The sequence below is a fragment of the Erinaceus europaeus genome, chromosome 11, assembly GCF_950295315.1.
Source record: "Erinaceus europaeus chromosome 11, mEriEur2.1, whole genome shotgun sequence".
Taxonomy (NCBI): Eukaryota; Metazoa; Chordata; class Mammalia; order Eulipotyphla; family Erinaceidae; genus Erinaceus; species Erinaceus europaeus.
Window position 1 is genome coordinate 74,314,962 of NC_080172.1, and position 20,089 is coordinate 74,335,050.

Below are 20,089 nucleotides of genomic sequence, written 5' to 3' on the forward strand. Positions count from 1 at the left end.
CAACAAAAGGGAATAAATAAATAAATAATAAATAAATTTAAAAAAAAAAGAAAGTAAGATGTTTCTACAAGAGATGCCCATCATGAGCAATCCAGTGAGGGGTAATGGGAAGGTTCTGTGGGGACTATATAGATAGAGGGGAGAAGTGCTGTTTCAGAGAAAGGAAATCGTATTAACTGAGTAATAAAAGCAAAAAGATAATAATAAATTTGTTCACTATAAGCAGCTTAGTGCCAAAAAGACAAGTGTGCTGAGAACTCTGAGAGAAGACTACCTGGGTTTAAAGCCTAGCTCTGCTACTAGCTAATAACATCTCTTTGCCTCTGTTTTGTCACCTATAATGTGAAGATACAAATACCTATTTCATAGTATTGCTGTAACTATCAGCATTACCATATGTGAAACTTTCAAAATAGTGCCTGAAATGTAGTGAGAATGAAATAGCTGTTATCACTTTTTATTATACAGTAAGTGACAGAACAAAGTAATAAGGCTAGAAAATTGGGCAGAAGTCAAATCTTGGAGGTTTTGTTAGAAGAATAATGAACTTGGACTTTAAGTCATGAGTAATAGGGAGTCAAGAAAAGATTTTAAGCAGTAAGTGACATGAGACAATTTGTTTTTAGTACATCATCAGTATGGTTTGGTAGAAGATAAAGCTAAGAGAAATGAAATAGACAAACTAAACAGTAGACTTCTGAATTAATGAAAGTCTGAATTAAGGCAACCGTAGCAGGAATGGATGGTGGAAATGATCAAATAAATATTTAAAAGGTTAAATCTGCAGAACATTGTTGGTAATGAGGGATTACGAAGCAAGAAAAGTTGGAATTCAGTTACAAGACATTGAAAAGTCAATTCAGGGGGCCAGGTGGTGGTGCGCCTGGTTGAGCACACATGTTACAATGCACAAGGACCCAGGTTCGAGCCCCTGGTCCCCACCTGCAGGGGGAAAGCTTTGCAAATGGTGAAGCCCGGCTGCAGGTGTCTCTCTGTCTCGCTCCCTCCCTATTTCCCTCTACCCTCTTGATTTCTGATTGTCTCTATCCAATATATAAATATAGTTTTAAAAAATTTTAAAAAAACATCAATTCAGGGCTCCGGGCAGTGGCTCAGCAGGATAAGCACACATGGCACAAAGAGCAAGGACTGGCACAAGGATCCCAGTTCAAGCCTCTGGCTCCCCACCTGCAGGGGAGTCACTTCACAAGCAGTGAAGCAGGTCTGCAGGTGCTATCATTCTCTCTCCCTCTGTCTTCCCCTCCTCTCTCCATTTCTCTCTGTCCTATCCAACAGCAATAACAACAATAATACTAACAACAACAACAATAATAATAGCAACAATAAACAACAAGGGCAACAAATTGAGAAAAAATAGCCTACAGGAGCAGGGGATTTGTAGTGCAGGCACTAAGCCCCAGCAATAACCCTGGAGGTAAAAAAAAAAAAAATCAATTCAACATTTTAAGTAAGGATAAAGAGAAAATCAAATTATGTGTACTGAACTATCAGTATCTTTGAAGACACAAACTGTTTCACTTTTTCCAACCCAGAAATGAGACTGTAATAGGCTAACACTGTTCTTGGGCCAAACTTTTCATTCAGAGACAGAGGGGGGAGAGGAATACCACCACACTAGAACTTTCCCTGGAGTTGTAGCACTCCCATGTGGTGCCAGGGTCCCAGTCTGCACCATGGATTTAAAGTGTCTTCTGGCCCTAAGAGGTGTAGCTAAAGCAATTATTTTATTAGAGTTTTAAATAATACTAATTTTTCTCATTTTAAGTATTATTTTAATTTTATACTATGTTTATTTACTGGATAGAGACAGAAATCTAGAGGGAAGGGAGAGATAGAGAGGAAGAGAGACACCTGCTACACTGCTTTGCCACTCACAAAGCTTTTCCGCTACACGTAGGGATTCTGGTTGGGGGTGTTTGAATGTGAGTCCTTGTGCATTGTAGCATGTGCATTCAACCAGGGGCATCACCCATTGGCCCCCTTTATGTGTTATTTAACGAGATAGACAGAATGACTGAGACCACAGCACTGCTCAGCTCTGGCTCATGGTGGTGCTGGGGACTGAACCTCAGACCTTGGAGCCCAGACATGAAAGTCATTTGACACTATGTTAGTTCTGCCAGTCCAAGAGTAGAGAATAACTGTGCATCTCTCAGTATCTTCTATTTCTTTTAACAATGTATCTTGTAGGTTTCATTTCCTTTTTCTTTTTTATAATACAGGTCTTTACTACCGTAAATTTTATTCCTAGGTATATACTTTTTTCCTATTTTATTTATTGTTGTAAACACGGAGAAATTAAGAGGGGAATGGGAGATAGAGAAAGAGACAGAGAGAGACACCTGCTGCCTTGCTTCACCACTTGTGAAGCTGTCCCCCTCCAGGTAGGGACCAGGGGCTTGAACCTGGGTCCTTACACACTGTACTGTGTTTCCTTAACCAGGTGCACCACCACATGGCCCATTTTTTGGTGACTGTTTTGATGAGATACTTTTCTTGATTTCTTTCTCTTATAGTTGATTGTTTGTATATACAGATATAAGAAATATTTTATTTTGATTTTTATAGAATGCCACTTCATTGTATTGACTTTGAAAAAATTTTTTGACATTTTATCACTTGATATATATATATATATCTTTTTGTCCTGCAGAAAGTTGCAGTTGTACTTCTTTCAAGTTGGATTGGTTTCATTCTATTTATTTGCCTCGATGATTATTCTGAATGAGGACTCTCAATGCACTGCTGAATAATAATGTTTAGAGTGGACATCCTTTTCTTGTACCTGATTTCCTGGAGCATATTAACTGTGGATGATTTCTAAGTAAATTATTGTTTACATTAGCCTCATAATATCCCGTAGCCTTTTCCATTGCCCCCTCTTTCATTTAACAGTTTAACTTTTCTCTTTTTAATTTTTTTATATTTATTTATTTATTTTCCCTTTTGTTGCCCTTGTTTTTCATTGTTGTTGTAGTTATTATTGTTATTGATGTCAATGTTGTTGGATAGGACAGAGAGAAATGGAGAGAGGAAGGGAAGACAGAGAAGGGGAGAGAAAAATAGACACCTGAAGACCTGCTTCACCGCCTGAATGTCAATGGCCTGAATTCACCTATTAAAAGACACAGAGTAGGAAGATGGATCAGAAAACACAATCCAACAATATGCTGTCTACAGGAAACCCACCTAACTCAACAAGACAAACACAGACTTAAAGTGAAAGGATGGAAAACTATCATACAAGCCAATGGCCCACAAAAAAGGGCAGGGACAGCTATTCTCATATCTGACACGATAGACTTTAAAATAGATAAGATTAAAAAAAGATAGGAATGACACTACTTAATGCTCAGAGGATCAGTCTATCAAGAGGACTTAACAATTATTAACATCTATGCACCCAATGAGAAGCCATCTAAATACATCAAACGTCTACTGAAAGAGCTACAGCAATATATTAACAGCAACACAGTCATAGTAGGGGCCTTCAACACCCCACTCTCTCAACTTGACAGATTATCCAGGCATAAAATCAATAAAGACATAAGGGAGCTAAATGAAGAGATAGATAAACTAGAACTATTGGACATTTTCAGAGTCATTCATCCCAAGAAACTGGATTACACATTTCATTCAAATTCACATGGGTCATTCTCAAGGATAGATCATATATTAGGCCACAAGACAGCATCAGCAAATTCAAGAGCATTGAAATCATCCCAAGCATCTTCTCAGACCACAGTGGAACTAAACTAACACTTAACAATCAACAAAAGATTAGTAACAGTCCCAAAATGTGGATGCTCAACAGTACACTTCTTAACAATCGCTGGGTGAAAGAGGAGATGAAGAAATCAAAATGTTTTGAGAGTTCAATGAAAGTGAAGACACAAGCTATCAAAATATTTGGGACACAGCTAAGGCAGTACTGAGAGGAAAGTTCATAGCTATACAAAAACACATTAGGAAACAAAAAAAAAAAGCACAAATAAACAGCCTGGTTGCACATCTTAAAGTCCTAGAAGAAAAAGAACAAAGGAACCCTGAAGCAACCAGAAGGACAGATATCACTATAGTTAGGGCAGAAATAAATAACATTGAAAATAAGAAAACCATACAAAAGATCAACGAAAGTAAATGTTGGTTCTTCGAAAGAGTGAACAAAATCGACAAACCTTTAGCCAGACTCACAAAACAAAAAAGAGAGAAGACCCAAATAAATCGGATACTAAATGAAAGAGGAGATATCACAACAGACACCACAGAAATTCAACATATCATGCGAGGCTTCTATGAACAACTATATGCCACCAAGCTAGAGAACCTGAAAGAAATGGACAATTTCCTAGATATCTACCAACTTCTAAAACTAAGTAAAGAGGAAGTAGATAACATGAACAGGCCCATCACAGCTAATGAAATTGAAACAGTTATCAAAAATTTCCCCAAAAGTAAAAGTCCTGGATCGGATGGTTTTACAAATGAATTCTACAAAGCCTTCAAAGAAGACCTAATACCTCTACTTTTTAAAGTCTTCCAGAAGATTGAAGACACTGGAATACTCCCTGCCAGCTTCTATGAAGCCAACATCACTCTGATACCAAAAGCAGACAGGGACACAACCAAAAAAGAAAACTACAGACCAATATCTCTGATGAACATAGATGCTAAAATACTGAACAAAATTCTAGCCAACCGGATACAGCAGTATATTAAAAAGATTTTTCATCATGACCAAGTGGGGTTTATCCCAGGCATGCAAGGTTGGTTTAATATATGTAAATCAATCAATGTGATCCACCACATCAACAAAAGCAAGACCAAAAACCACATGGTCATATCAATAGATGCAGAGAAAGCCTTTGACAAAATCCAACATCCCTTTATGATCAAAACACTACAAAAAATGGGAATAGATGGAAAATTCCTGAAAATAGTGGACTCTATATGTAGCAAACCTACAGCCAACATCATACTCAGTGGTGAAAAACTGGAAGCATTTCCAGTCAGATCAGGTACTAGACAGGGCTGCCCACTATCACCATTACTATTCAACATAGTGTTGGCAGCTCTTGCCATAGCAATCAGGCAAGAAATTAAAGGGAGACAGATTGGAAGAGAAGAAGTCAAACTCTCCCTGTTTGCAGATGACATGATAGTATACACAGAAAAACCTAAGGAATACAGCAAGAAGCTTTTGGAAATCATCAGGAAATACAGTAAGGTGTCAGGCTACAAAATTAACATTCAAAAGTCAGTGGCATTCCTCTAGCAAACACTAAGCTAGAAGAAATCGAAATCCAGAAATCAATTCCTTTTACTATAGCAACAAAAACAGTAAAATATCTAGGAGCAAACCTAACCAAAGAAATGAAAGACTTGTATACTGAAAATTATGAGTCACTACTCAAGGAAATTGAAAAAGACATAAAGAAGTGGAAAGATATTCCATGTTCATGGGCTGGTAGAATTAACATCATCAAAATGAATAGACTACCCAGAGCCATCTACAAATTTAATGCTATCCCCATCAAGATCCCAAGCACATTTTTTAGGAGAATAGAACAAATGCTACAAATGTTTATCTGGAACCAGAAAAGACCTAGAATTGCCAAAACAATCTTGAGAAGAAAGGACAGAACTGGAGGCATCACACTCCCAGATCTCAAATTGTATTATAGGGCCATTGTCATCAAAACTGCTTGGTACTTGTACATGAACAGACACACTGACCAGTGGAATAGAATTGAGAGCCCAGAAGTGAGCCCCCACACCTGTGGACATCTAATCTTTGACAAATGGGCTCAGACTATTAAATGGGGAATGCAGAGTCTTTTCAACAAATGGTGTTGGAAACAATGGGTTGAAACATGCAGAAGAATGAAACTGAACCACTGTATTTCACCAAATACAAAAGTAAATTCCAAGTGGATCAAGGACTTGGACGTTAGACCACAAACTACCAGATACTTAGAAGAAAATACTGACAGAACTCTTTTCCGCATACATTTTAAAGACATCTTCAATGAAACGAATCCAATTACAAAGAAGACTAAAGCAAGTATAAACCTATGGAACTACATCAAATTAAAAAGCTTCTTCACAGCAAAAGAAACCACTATCCAAACCAAGAGACCCCTCACAGAATGGGAGAAGATCTTTACATGCCATACATCAGACAAGACTTTAATAACCAACATATATAAAGAGCTTGCCAAACTCAACAACAAGACAACAAATAACCCTATCCAAAAATGGGGGGAGGACATGGACAGAATATTCATCTCAGAAGAGGTCCAAAAGGCTGAGAAACACGTGAAAAAATGCTCCAAGTCTCTGATTGTCAGAGAAATGCAAATAAAGACAACAATGAGATACCACTTCACTCCTGTGAGAATATCATACATCAGAAAAAGTAACAGCAGCAAATGCTGGAGAGGGTGTGGGGTCAAAGGAACCCTCCTACACTACTGATGGGAAAGTATATTGGTCCAACCTCTGTGGAGAACAGTCTGGAGAACTCTCAGAAGGCTACAAATGGACCCACCTCATGATCCTGCAATTCCTCTCTTGGGGATATAGCCTAAGGAACCCAACATATCCATCCAAAAAGATCTGAGTACACATATGTTTTTGGCAGCACAATTTGTAATAGACAAAACCTGGAAGCAACCCAGGTGTCCAACAACAGATGAGTGGCTGAGCAAGTTGTGGTATATATACACAATGGAATACTACTCAGCTGTAAAAAATGGTGACTTCACCGTTTTCAGCAAAACGATCTTGGATGGACCTTGAAAAAATCGTGTTGAGGGAAATAAATCAGAAACAGAAGGATGAATATGGGATGATCTCACTCTCAGGCAGAAGTTGAAAAAACAAGATCAGAAAAGAAAACACAAGTAAAACCTGAAATGGAATTGGCATATCGCACCAAAATAAGACTCTGGCGTGGGTGGGTGGGGAGAATACAGGTCCAAGAAGGATTCAGAGGACCTAGTGGGGGTTGTATTGTTATATGGGAAACTGGGGAATGTTATGCATGTACAAACTATTGTACTTACTGTTCAATGTAAAACATTAATTCCCTAACAAAAAAAATAGAGTCAGATAAATAGCTCACTGTGGTATTACACTGCTTTGCCATGTATTGTGACCCAGGTTCAATTCCTGCCCTACTCCTCCAACATCAAAGGGAGCTTTGATACTATGATCTCTTTCATACTTTCTCTATTTCTCTGCCTCTCTTTGTCTTTATATATTTTTTTAAAATCTTAGTTTAATTACTTTTGAAATTTGTCTTTTTTTTCTTGGTGGGGGTTAATGGTTTACAGTCAACAGTAAAATACAGTAGTTGGTACACATGTGACATTTATCAGTTTTCCATATAACAATCTAACTCCCCAACTAGAGCCTCCTCTGCTATCATGTTCCAGGACCTGAACTCTACCACTCACACCCCTATTCCAGAGTCCTTTACTTTGGTGCAATATGCCAAATCCAGTCCAAGTTCTGCTTTGCATTTTCCCTTCTGTTCTTATTTTTCAACTTCTATCTATGAGTGGTATCATCCTATATTCATCATTCTCTTTGTGACTTATCTCACATAACATGATTTCTTCACTCTATCCAAGATGAGGTGAAAAAGGTGAATTTGCCATTATTTTAATAGCTGGGTAGTATTCCGTTGTGTATATATACCAAAACTTACTCAGCCACTCATCTGCTGTTGGACACCTATGCTGCTTCCAGGTTTTGGCTATTACAAGTTGTGCTGCTACGAACATAGGTATACACACAGCTTTTTGGATGTGTTTGGTTCACTGCGATATATCCCCAGGAGAGGAATTACAGGATCATTGGGTAGGTCCACTTCTAGCCTTCTGAGAGTTCTCCAGACTGCTCTCCATAGCAGATGGACTAATTTACATTCCCATCAGCAGTGCAGGAGCATTTCTTTGTCCCCACAATCACTCCAGTATTTGTTGCTGCTACCTTTTCTTGTGTATGACATTCTCACAGAAGTAAAATGGTCTCTCATTGTTGTCTTTATTTGCATCTCTCTAGTAGTCAATGACTTGGAGCATTTTTGCATATGTTCCTTGGCCATGAAATTATTTTTTACTCTTTGAGTAAACTGTTGTTACTACTATTAAAAGCATTGGGTCCTATTTTATAGTGGAGTATGGTAAGTGAAATCTACTTTTCTCAGGGAAATTTTAATCTTGACATTTTTTATATTATCAAATGATTCTGCCACATAGAAGCATATATATTCATTTGTAGCAGGGGCCAGGCAGTGGTGCACCCAGCTAAAGCACATAGTAGTACTAAGTGCAAGGACCTGCAGAAGGATCCAGGTTTGAACTCTGCTTCCACAGGCAGTGGTGACAGTTCATGAGCTGTGAAGCAGGTCTGTAGGTATCTGTCTTTCTCTCTCCCCCTCCTCTCTCTGTCCTGGCCAATAAAAAAAAAAAAATGACTACCAGAAGCAGTGAATTTATAGTACCAGCACCAAGCCTCAGCTATAACCTTGGAGACAAAAAAAAAAAAAAAAAGATTCATTTGTAGTTGTAATCATTATTTTAAAAATCTTAGGCAAACATACACAAAATACACACACACATATACAAATTTTAGTATTTGGTATTTTTGTAGTTTTTTTTTTTTTTTTAATTTTTTACATAAACACCATTCCCACCACCAAAAGACTGTGGCCCATCCCAACCACCACCCCCGCTGCCGCGCCGGGAAGCCCAAAAGCCCTTTGGTTTTACCAAAGTAAAAAGCCTGTGGTGAGGGGAGGGTGGCCATTTTTGTAGTTTCTATAGATTCTAGCCTTTATTATATCTACTGGAGCTGGTAGGAGAAATAAAATAGTATGATTTAAAATAAAAGGCATTTGTGCTCCCTTCTCAAATAGTCTCTCCTTATATATAACTATATCACCTTTCTCAAATATGTAGTTTCTTATTGTTTCCACTTAGAAAATACATACTTTTGAACCAGTAAAATAGCTCACTTGGACAATATACAACTTTGCTATGTGCACAACCTAGGTTCAAGCATAGTCCCACTGCACTGAAGGAAGCTTTGGTGCTGTGGTCTCTCACTCTGCCTCTCTGAATTCTGTCTCTATCTTAAAAAACATTCTGCTGACATTATGTATGTTAGTTACTATGATATATATATATATATATATATATATATATATATATATATATATTTATTATTACTATTTTATCAGAGCTCTGGCTTATAGTGGTATAGGGAACTTAACCTAGGGCATCAGAGCCTCAGGCATGAGAGTCTCTTTGCCATAACCATTATGCTATCTACCTCCACTCTTGTGGTATATATATATTTTTCTTTTTTTTTTTTTTAAGAAAGGATTAATTAACAAAACCATAGGGTAGGAGGGGTACAACTCCACACAATTCCCACCACCCAATCTCCATATCTCACCCCCTCCCCTGATAGCTTTCCCATTCTCCATCCCTCTGGGAGCCTGGACCCAGGGTCATTGTGGGTTGCAGAAGGTAGAAGGTCTGGCTTCTGTCACTGCTTCCCCGCTGAACATGGGCATTGACTGGTCGGTCCATACTCCCAGTCTGCCTCTCTCTTTCCCTAGTAGGGTGTGTCTCTGGGGAAGCTGAGCTCCAGGACACATTGGTGGGGTCTTCAATCCAGGGAAGCCTGGCCAGCATCCTGATGGCATCTGGAACCTGGTCACTGAAAAGAGAGTTAACATACAAAGCCAAACAAATTGTTGAGCAATCATGGACCCAAAGCTTGGAATAGTGGAGAGGAAGTGTTAGGGAGGTACTCACTGCAAGCTCTAGTGTACTTCTGCTTTCAGGTATATATTTTGCAGTAGTTTATGGATACGTGTGAACATATGCTCTCTCTCACAGAAACTGGTGTATATCTAGGTTTTGGGACTTTGTTAGAAAGTGAACCACCTGAGATGAAATTAGAGTATACTATGAAAGGAAAGGTCTCACCTGAGTAATGAAGCTGAAGGGTTGTCATTCCACACGTGAAGTCTCTGGACACAGTCTGAGGTGAAGCATGTTGAGGTGGCAATCGTTGTGTTGGTTAGGTTGTGATCGGCAGATGCAATATTATTTGATATGGATTGGGAGAGGCATACGGGAAAGTGGGCCCTATCCAAGGGTTCTAGGACTGGGGAAAGCAGGGGCTCTATAGTGGAGATGTGAGGTTCCTGCTGTCTTAGGGTTCAAAAAGACAATCAATAGTTAATGCTATCATCACATTATTTGGTAATTGGGTTAACTTTGAAAAGTCCTTTTGTTATGGTTTACTGTACAGTACCCAGTATCTTGTATATAGCTGTGCTATTGGGTGCTTCTGATCTACTTGGTCTAGGCTTTTGAGAGACTCCACATATCAAATACACAGCCTATATATTAAAAAGATTCAGTTTGTGTTTTGAAAAACTTTGAGACATACAATTGATTTCCCCCCTCTCATATTAATTAACTAGTGATTTATATGTCTACATTTTACTAGGAGTGTACTAAACACCATTCCTACCACCAAAAGTCTGTGACCCATCCCTCCCACCCACTCCCACCCCCCACTGGCCCAGGAAGCTGCATGTCTACTCCTCACCACAGGGTTTTTACTTTGGTGCCCTACTTACAATTTGGTCAGGTCCTGCTTTTAGTTTCCCTTTCAGATCTTCTTAGTCAACTTCTGTTGATGAGTGGGATCATCCCATACTCATCTTTATCTTTCTTTTTTTTTTTTTTTTAATGACTACTAAAAATTAAAATAATATTTTTAAATATTTATTTATTCCTTTTTGTTGCCCTTGTTTTATTGTTGCTGTTATTGACATCGTTGTTGTTGGATAGGACAGAGAGAAATGGATAGAGGAGAAGACAGAGAGGGGGAGAGAAAGACACCTGCAGACCTGCTTCACTGCCTGTGAAGAGACTCACCTGAAGGTGGGGAGCCAGAGGCTGCAACTGGGATCCTTAAGCCAGTCCTTGTGCTTTGCATCACATGCGCTTAACCCGTTGCGCTACTGCCTGAATCCTTAAAATAATATTTTTTAAATGAAGCTGACGTGGTTGGTAGTGCACTCATGCTACAATGTGCAAGGACAGAATTCGAACCATGAGCCATCATCAGATGGAAGCATTGGGGGGGGGGGGCTTCACGAGCAGTGGGGTAGCTGTGGTATGTCTCCTCTGCTTATCTCCCCTGCTATGCCTTCCTCTTTTTTTTTTTTTTTTTTTTTATTTAAGAAAGGATTAATTAACAAAACCATAGGGTAGGAGGGGTACAACTCCACACAATTCCCACCACCCAATCTCCATATCCCACCCCCTCCCCCGATAGCTTTCCCATTCTCTATCCCTCTGGGAGCATGGACCCAGGGTCATTGTGGGTTGCAGAAGGTAGAAAGTCTGGCTTCTGTAATTGCTTCCTCGCTGAACATGGGCGTTGACTGGTCGGTCCATACTCCCAGTCTGCCTCTCTCTTTCCCTAGTAGGATGGGTCTCTGGGGAAGCTGAGCTCCAGGACACATTGGTGGTGTCTTCAATCCAGGGAAGTCTGGCCGGCATCCTGATGACACCTGGAACCTGGTGACTGAAAAGAGAGTTAACATACAAAGCCAAACAAATTGTTGAGCAATCATGGACCCAAAGCTTGGAAAAGTGGAGAGGAAGTATTAGGGAGGTACTCACTGCAAACTCTAGTATACTTCTGCTTTCTTACTTTGGTGCCATACTCCAAACTCAGACAATTTCTGCTTTGTGTTTCTACTTCTTTTTTTTTTTTTTTTTACATGCATAACATTCCCCAGATTCCCATTTAGCAATACAACCCCCACTATTTCATTCATCATTTTTCATGGACCTGTATTCTCCTCACCCACCCACCCACCTCAGAATCTTTTACTTTGGTGTAATACTCCAATTCCATTTCAGGTTCAACTTGTGTTTTCTTTTCTAATCTTGTTTTTCAACTTCGGCCTGAGAGTGAGATCATCCCATCATCTTTATCTTTCTGACTTAGCTCACTTAACATAATTCCTGCATCTATTGAGATAATCATGTGGTTTTTGGCTTTGCTTTTATTGATGTGGTGAATGACATTGATTGACTTACGGATGTTGTATTCCTGGGATGAATCCCACTTGGTCATGATGAACAATCTTTTTGATATGTTGCTGTATCCGGTTGGCCAAGATCTTGTTTAATATTTTGGCATCTATGTTCATCAGAGATATTGGTCTGTAGTTTTCCTTTTTTGTTCTGTCCCTATCAACTTTTGGTATCAGGGTGATGTTGGCTTCATAGAAGGTCGAAGGGAGTATTCCTGTTTCTTCAATCTTATGGAAAAACTTAAGAAGTATGGGTACTAACTGTTTCCTGAAAGTTTTGTAGAATTCATTTGTGAAGCCATCTGGTCCAGGACTTTTGTTGTTGGGGAGGTTCTTAATAATGGTTTCAATTTCTTTGTCTGTGATTGGTGCATTTAGATTTTGTAGTTCTTCTTGGTTCAGTTTTGGAAGGGCATATGCTTATAGGAATTGTTCCATTTCTTCCAGATTCTCTAGCTTGATGGCGTATAGTTCTTTATAGAAGTTTCGCAGGATTCTCTGGATTTCTGTGGTGTCAGTTGTGATATCTCCTCCATCATTTACAATTCTATTAATTTGAGTCTTCTCTCTTTTTTGTTTGGTGAGTCTGGCTTGGGGTTTGTCAATTTTGTTTAATCTTTCTAAGAACCAACATTTGGCTTCATTGATCTTTTGTATGGTTCTTTTATTTTCGATGTTGTTTATTTCTGCTCTAACTTTAGTGATTTCTGTCCTTCTGGTTGCTTTAGGGTTCCTTTGTTCCTCTTCCTCTAAGTCCTTGAGGTGTGCAGTAAGGTCCTTCATTTGAGCTTCTTCTTGGTGTTTAATATGTAACTGTATGGCTATAAGTTTCCCTCTCAGTACTGCTTTAGCTGTGTCCCAAATATTTTGATAGCTTGTGTCTTCATTTTCATTTGTTTCCAGGAACGTTTGAATTTCCTGCTTGAGTGAGTCTCTGACCCAGTGGTTCTTAAGGAGTATGTTGTTTAGTTTCCAAATTCTGTGACTTTTAATAATTTTCTGTTTGTTGTTAAATGTTAGTTTTACTCCACTGTGGTCTGAGAAGATACTTGGGATGATTTCAATGCTCTTGAATTTATTGATGCTGTCTTTGTGGCCTAACATGTGGTCTATCCTTGAGTATGTGTTATGTGGATTTGAAAAGAAGGTGTATTCCAGTTTTTTAGGGTGAAGGACTGAAAATGTCCAAGAAGTCTAGTCTGTTAATCTCTTCATTCAATTCTCTTGTATCTTTATTGGTTCTCTGCTTTGTTGATATGTCTAAGTGTGAGAGTGGGGTATTGAAGTCTTCCAATATTATTGTATTACTATTGATGTATTTTTGAAATTCTTTTAGTAGGTGCTTAATGTATTTAGATGGTCCCTCATTGGGTGCATATATGTTAATAATTGTTAAGTCTTCTTGGCTGATTGACCCTCTAATCATTATGTAATGTCCTTGCCTATCTTTTATTACTTTATTTAATTTAAAATCTATCGTGTCTGAGATGAGAATGGCTGTTCCTTCCCTTTTTTGTGGTCCGTTAGCCTGTATGATAGTTTTCCATCCTTTCACTTTAAGTCTGTGTTTATCTTGTTGTGACAGATGGGATTCTTGCAAGCAGCACATGGTTGGGTTATGTTTTCTGATCCATCCCCCCACCCTGTGCCTTTTGATGGGTGAGTTTAAGCCATTGACGTTTATTGATATTATGGATTTAATATATTGTAGTGTCATTGTTCAAAAAATTTTTTTTGTTTGCTCTGATATATTGCAAGTATTATAGTGATGTTCTTGTTTATAAGAGGTCTTTTAGAACCTCTTTCAGGGCCGGCTTGGTGATGGTTGCCTCATTTAACTGTTGTTTGTCTAAGAAGGTTTTGATCCCTCCATCTAGCTTGAATGAAAGTCTAGCAGGATATATTATCCTTGGTTGAAACCCTTTTTCATTCAGGGCTCCATAGATATCTTGCCATTCCCTTCTGGCTTTTAGAGTTTGAGTGGAGAAGTCTGCAGATAATCTTATGGGTTTTCCCTTGTATGTGACTTTTTGTTTCTCTCTTGCAGCCTTTAGGATCCTTTCTTTATCTTTATTTCTTATCATTGTGACTATGATGTGTCTTGGTGTCTTCAGGTCTGGATTGATTCTGTTTGGTACTCTCTGGGCCTCTTGAATCTTGATGTCCTTTCTGTTATTCAGGTCTGGGAAGTTTTCTTCTATTATTTCCTCTAGAATGTTTGCTTCCCCTTCCTCTCTTTCTTCCTCTGGCAGGCCAATTATACGAATGTTATTTCTTTTGATATCATCCCATATGTCTCTGTTGTTGTTTTCAGTGTCTCTCAATCTCTTTTTAAGCTCTTTCACCTCTTTCTTCGTTTTCTCTAACTCATCCTCTGTTTGACTAATTCTGTTTTCTGCTTCTGTTAGTCTGCTTTCCCTTGCCTCAGCTTCTTTCTTCATTACAGCTATTTCAGCTTTCAGTTCTCTAATTGCCTCAAGATAATCAGTATTTTCCTTGGGGGGGGGTCTCAACTGTTGTTTCCCTAATACTGCCATTCCTTTCCTCCAATGTTGTTTTCATTTCTGTGATTAATAAGTTTATTATTGCTTGCATACTTTTCTTATCTATGGTTACTTCTGGCTGATTTGTAGTTTCTTCTGGGCTCTTGTCTTCATTCATTGGAGTAGTTTTATTTGTTTTTGATCTACCCATTTTTTTGATTTATGTGTTTCTTTTTTTTTTTATATGCTCTGTTGTTCCTCAGTTGTTGTGTCTTGAGTACAAGCAACACTGTACTAAATACCTTTATGACAATTGCACTCACCTACCTCAGGAATTACAGTAGCAACTGAAGTAAGTATTGAAGCAGTTTAATCATTACCAGTTAGCCGAACAATTTCTCCAGTCCGTGAAAAAATAGTAACCAAATCCCAGTGAATAAAAAAGAGAAAAGAAAGAAGGGATAGCAAGAATAGACAGTTATGCAAATCTACTATCCACTGTATATTCTAGGGGTAACAAGAGGGGAAAGGGAACTAGAGCAGAGATACACACATAGAGAGTTCACTCTGAGTCAGATTTCTTCCCCCAAATAATTCACAAATTCAGAAAGGGAAAGAAGACGGAAGGAAGAAGTGTATGACAAGATAAAAAAAAAGAAAAAGAAAGAAGGGACAAGAGAAAGAAAAGGGAAAAGATAAGAAAAAGAACTGTAATTAAGAGCAGTGAACGGAAAGTTTTTTTTATTACTTTATTTTTAATTTAGTTTATTTTTTTTTGATTAGCTAGGAGGGGGAGGGAGGGGAGGGTCTGTAGAGGAGGTAGGATTAAGGAGACAAGTTCCTCCCACAATAGATAAGATGCCCACTACCCTAGCACTGAAATATATGCTAAGAGTTAATTCTGATCAACCTAAAGGGGGGGAAGATATATGCCTTTATATAATATTAATAGTAAAATAGAGCAGGGTAAAATAAAATAAAATAAAAACCTGTCCCAGATTACCTCAAACCTTGTGATCAGAGGCAGCTGATTGTTAAGAATGAGAAAAAAAAAAAAAAACCTCAGGACTAGACAAGGATAGCTGAAATAGACAGTTATGCAAATCTACTGTCCGCTGTATATTCTAGGGGTGGCTAAAGGAGGAAGGGAAGTTGAGCAGAGACACTCTCAGTGAGAGTCCACACTGAGTCAGAATTCTTCCCCCAAATAATTCCCAAATGTGTATCAGTGAATTCAAAAAAGCACACTGTTTGGTGGTGTGGGAGCTGGGGGCTGGGGGCTGTGGCTTTGGAAGCCATAGGATTAAGGAAGAAAGGATGACAAGAATGAGAAAAAGAAAAAAAAAAGAAAGAGAGAAAAAAAGATAAGAAAAAGAACAGTCATAAAAGAGCAGTGAAAGGAAAGGGTTTTTTAAAAAAAATTATTTATTTTTAATTATTTAATTAGCTATGTGGGGTGAAGTGGGGGGGGGGGTTGACTACTTAGAAAGAAAAAAGGCCAGAGGTTTCAGAAGGGTATAGACTTAGAATGAATGATGCTCCCTGATGGGACAGGAATTTGGTAAAGAAAGAGGCTCCTAGCAGGGGAGCCTGCTAGGGGCTGGTCCCCAGGGACTGGTTATGGGGAGGGGAAGGGGGAGGAGGTATGCTTAAAAATTAAAAGGAAAAAAATTTTTTCCCCTTTTTTCCTACTCTAATTCTTAACCCAAATTAAGTTATAGTCACCTCCTTGATGTTACCGCTAGGACCCCTTATTGACTGGCCTACTAAAGGCAGAAAATCCTACCGTTTCCAGGAGATGTGGTCAGAGCTCAAGCCACTAGCAGCTTCTCAGTCGCCATCTTCCGGGAACCTGATATATATATATTTTTTTCAACATTTATTTCCTGTAGGTATTCTTGGCGTCACCAACTAAGAGAATTTAAAAGTGAATATCGAGTTGTAGCACTGGATTTGAGAGGCTATGGAGAAACAGATGCTCCTACTCACCGAGAAAATTATAAATTGGATTGTCTAATTACAGATATAAAGGATATTTTAGACTCTTTAGGTAAGTCAAGTTTAATTCTTTTTAAGGGATAAACATTCAACAAATAGTGAATTGATTAAAATAATTTCTTGGAAATATATATTCCTCTATCTGAGCTGTTATATGGTTCCTGTTACCATGTTTTCAAGTATATAACCTGAAATATTTATGCAGGGAATTTAATATCTACAGACACCTTTCAATCTATCAATAAGGAAAGGCTTTCATATTTTGGTTTTAAAAATATGCATAAGGTTGCTATTTATTACTTTAAGAGTAGTATTTAGGATTTTTCTCATATTATGAAAATAGTTTTTTCCAGAAAAATCAATTCTTTAGTGGTCCAGGAGGTGGCGCAGTGGTAAAGTTTTGGACTCTCAAGCATGAGGTCCCAGGTTCAATCCCCGGCAGCACATGTGCCAGAGTGATGTCTGGCTCTTTCTCTCTCCTCCTATCTTTCTCATAAATAAATAAAATCTTTAAAAAAAATAAATTCTTTAAAATATCCTAAGATGCAGAAGCACTTGCACTATTTCTGACATTGATCAACTAGTACATCAACCGTACAGTGTAAAAAACCAACTCAAACTCAGTGGCATATAGACAAGGGTATTTATTCCCATGCTCATGAATCTCTAGGTCAGGTTTGAGTCTTTGCGTCCACTGCAAGTCCAGCTGGAACTGACATCTCACTGTGAGTTGTATTGGAACCCACACCAACGGGAAGAGCAGTCTGCGAGTGGGTGGAGGTTTATCCTGGCAGTCATAGAAGCAGCAAGAGCGTAAGCCTAACTGTACACGTATTTTAAAGTTTCTGCTAACAGCTCATTGACAAAACTAAGTTAAGTGGTTGAGCTCAAAGTCAACTCATACCAACCATAAGATCAAAAGGAAGTCATATTGCTGAGTCTAACATCAAAGGGGTAACAAATTACACTTCTTTTTTCTATAGCAGTGGCAAGTGAAGAGTGAATATGTATGTGTGTATGTGTGTGTGTGTTTGTGTGTTAATATAGTGGTGGGGGTGATGGTGAGAAATACTTGAAAAAAAATAAGTTTAAGTACTCTGGTATTAAAATACAAGTGAATTTTACCCATTTATACAAAGGAAGTTCTATAGGAATCTCTATTAATATTTAACATTATTCAACTTATGATAATTATTATATGAAATATATATTAATACGATTAATATGTATAATCAGTTCTATAGTTAAGATTTTCCACTAGTTCAATTTGATTTAATGTTGCCAAATTAGTGATATATTACTGTGTTGAGTTTTAACACAGGATTTGAAAAGTTAGGGAGAAAGTAGATGTTTCTTAGAAATAAAGGTTTAGGGAGTCGGGTGGTAGCACAGCAGGTTAAGCACACATGGCGCAAAGTGCAAGGACCAGTGTAAGTATCCCAATTCGATCCCCCGGCTCCCCACCTGCAGGGGAGTCACTTTACAGGCGGTGAAGCAGGTCTTCAGGTGTCTATTTTTCTCTCCCCCTCTGTTTCCCCCTCCTCTCTCCATTTCTCTCTGTCCTATCTAACAATGATGACATCAATAACAACAACTACAACAACAATGATAAACAACAAGGGCAACAAAAGGGAAAATAAATATATATATAAAACATTATATATAAAAAAAGAAATAAAGGTTTATTTCTAAGTCGAGGCATTTCAAAAACAACTCAAATTAACGTATCACCTATGTGTATGTAACCTCTATTATGTTTTCCAAACTCAAGTTTATGAGACCTGAGCTGGATATTATAAAAACATAAATATATAAATAATATCCTGGGTAAAACTTTGAATCTGTATGTCTAGAGTGAAGTTCGAATATCTAAATTTTCTCCCTTTCTTTCTTTCTTTCTTTCTTTCTTTCTTTCTTTCTTTCTTCCTTCCTTCCTTCCTTTCTTTATTTTAAAGAAATGTGTTATTTATTTATTAATGAGAAAGATAGGAGGAGAGAGAGAAAGATGGTATATGTGCTGCCAGGGATTGAACTCAGAACCTCATGCTTGAGAATCAATGCTTTCTCCACTGCGCCACCTCCCGGACCACTGAACATCTAAATTTTCTAAAAAGCTATCTAAGTAAATCAAATATAAATATTTTGGAATTACCAAACTCAGTAGTAGGTGCATAATTAGGAAAAGATGCATGGGAATACTGGTTTCAGAATTGTATGTGAGCTAATGATGTACCTACCTGTTTCTTTTCAATGTTATTTTTTTTTCTTGATTGTAGGTTATAGCAAATGTGTTCTTATTGGCCATGACTGGGGGGGCATGATTGCTTGGCTAATTGCTATCTGTTACCCTGAGATGGTAATGAAGCTTATTGTTATTAACTTCCCTCATCCAAATGTGTTTACAGGTAAGTTTAGATTTTCATTAAAACATTTGCCAATGTGACTATTCACTATTGTTTCTGGCACTTTGAATTTAAAACAACAGATTTCAATTAACATAATATTAAAAAGTAAAATGACTGAAATATGGTGTTATCATATGGCAATGTCAGATACCTTGGTTTTAAATCTTCCTGAAGATTCTAAGAAAATGTATCTTCATATTTGCTTGCATAATTTTATTCCTTTTTAGAAAACATTTCTAAAGACATTTCACTGCTAACTTGGGAAAGAATAAAGGGGAAAATACAGTGGCATTGACAGTAATGGGTCTTGACAGCCTAGAGATAAATTTTCGTCTTGCCTGAATGCTTTGCCTATGAGAAATGACAATATTCTTAATTATTTTTTTTAAACTTTTTGTTACTAGAGTTATTACTGAAGTGTAGTGCCTGCATGGCTCCACTATTCCCTAGGGGTATTTTTATTTTATTTTTTTTCTTTGATAGAGGGTAAGAAAAGAAGGAAAGTGAAAAAAAGAGAGGCACCTGCATCAGTGCTCCACTACTCTTGAAGCTCCCCCCACCCTGCAGGTGGGGACCAGACACTTCAACGGGGTCCTTATCTAGCACAGTGACATGTGCCGTATCACTACCTAGCTGCTGGAATGGCAATATTTGTAAAAGTAGCAGTTCTCAAATTTTTGGTCCCAATATTTCTTTGTACTCTTGATTTTTTTAAAAAACAATATTTAATTGGCTACTATATATAGGTTATACTTATAAATAGCAATGCACACTTAATTTATACTGTTAAATGTACTGGAAATTAAAAATAAGAAATAAAATAATATAAAATCAATATAAGGTGAATTCTTCATGGACTGTAGTCTATTGCAACAGATTTTGGGGACGCAGAGGGGGAAAGGAGATTGAGAAGTTAAGTCCCTACAATGCAATAGGATGATAGTTCCATGGAGGGTGAAATGTACTCATAAGTATCTTGAGGAAATGTAGGTACATACTCTTGTGACAAAAAAAAAAAAAATCCTGTAAATTAACATTTC

General features: G+C 37.8%; 1 protein-coding gene across 2 annotated transcripts in view; it reads left to right on the forward strand.

Moving 5' to 3' along the window:
* Positions 1 to 20,089, forward strand: part of EPHX4 (epoxide hydrolase 4) — a 57,844-nt gene that overhangs the window by 11,366 nt on the left and 26,389 nt on the right. For both annotated transcript variants that reach the window (XM_060202066.1, XM_007524669.3), the window contains exons 3-4: positions 16,539 to 16,696; positions 18,921 to 19,049. In XM_060202066.1, coding sequence (XP_060058049.1) covers positions 16,539 to 16,696; positions 18,921 to 19,049 — 287 coding nt within the window. The remainder of the gene's footprint in view (positions 1 to 16,538; positions 16,697 to 18,920; positions 19,050 to 20,089) is intronic.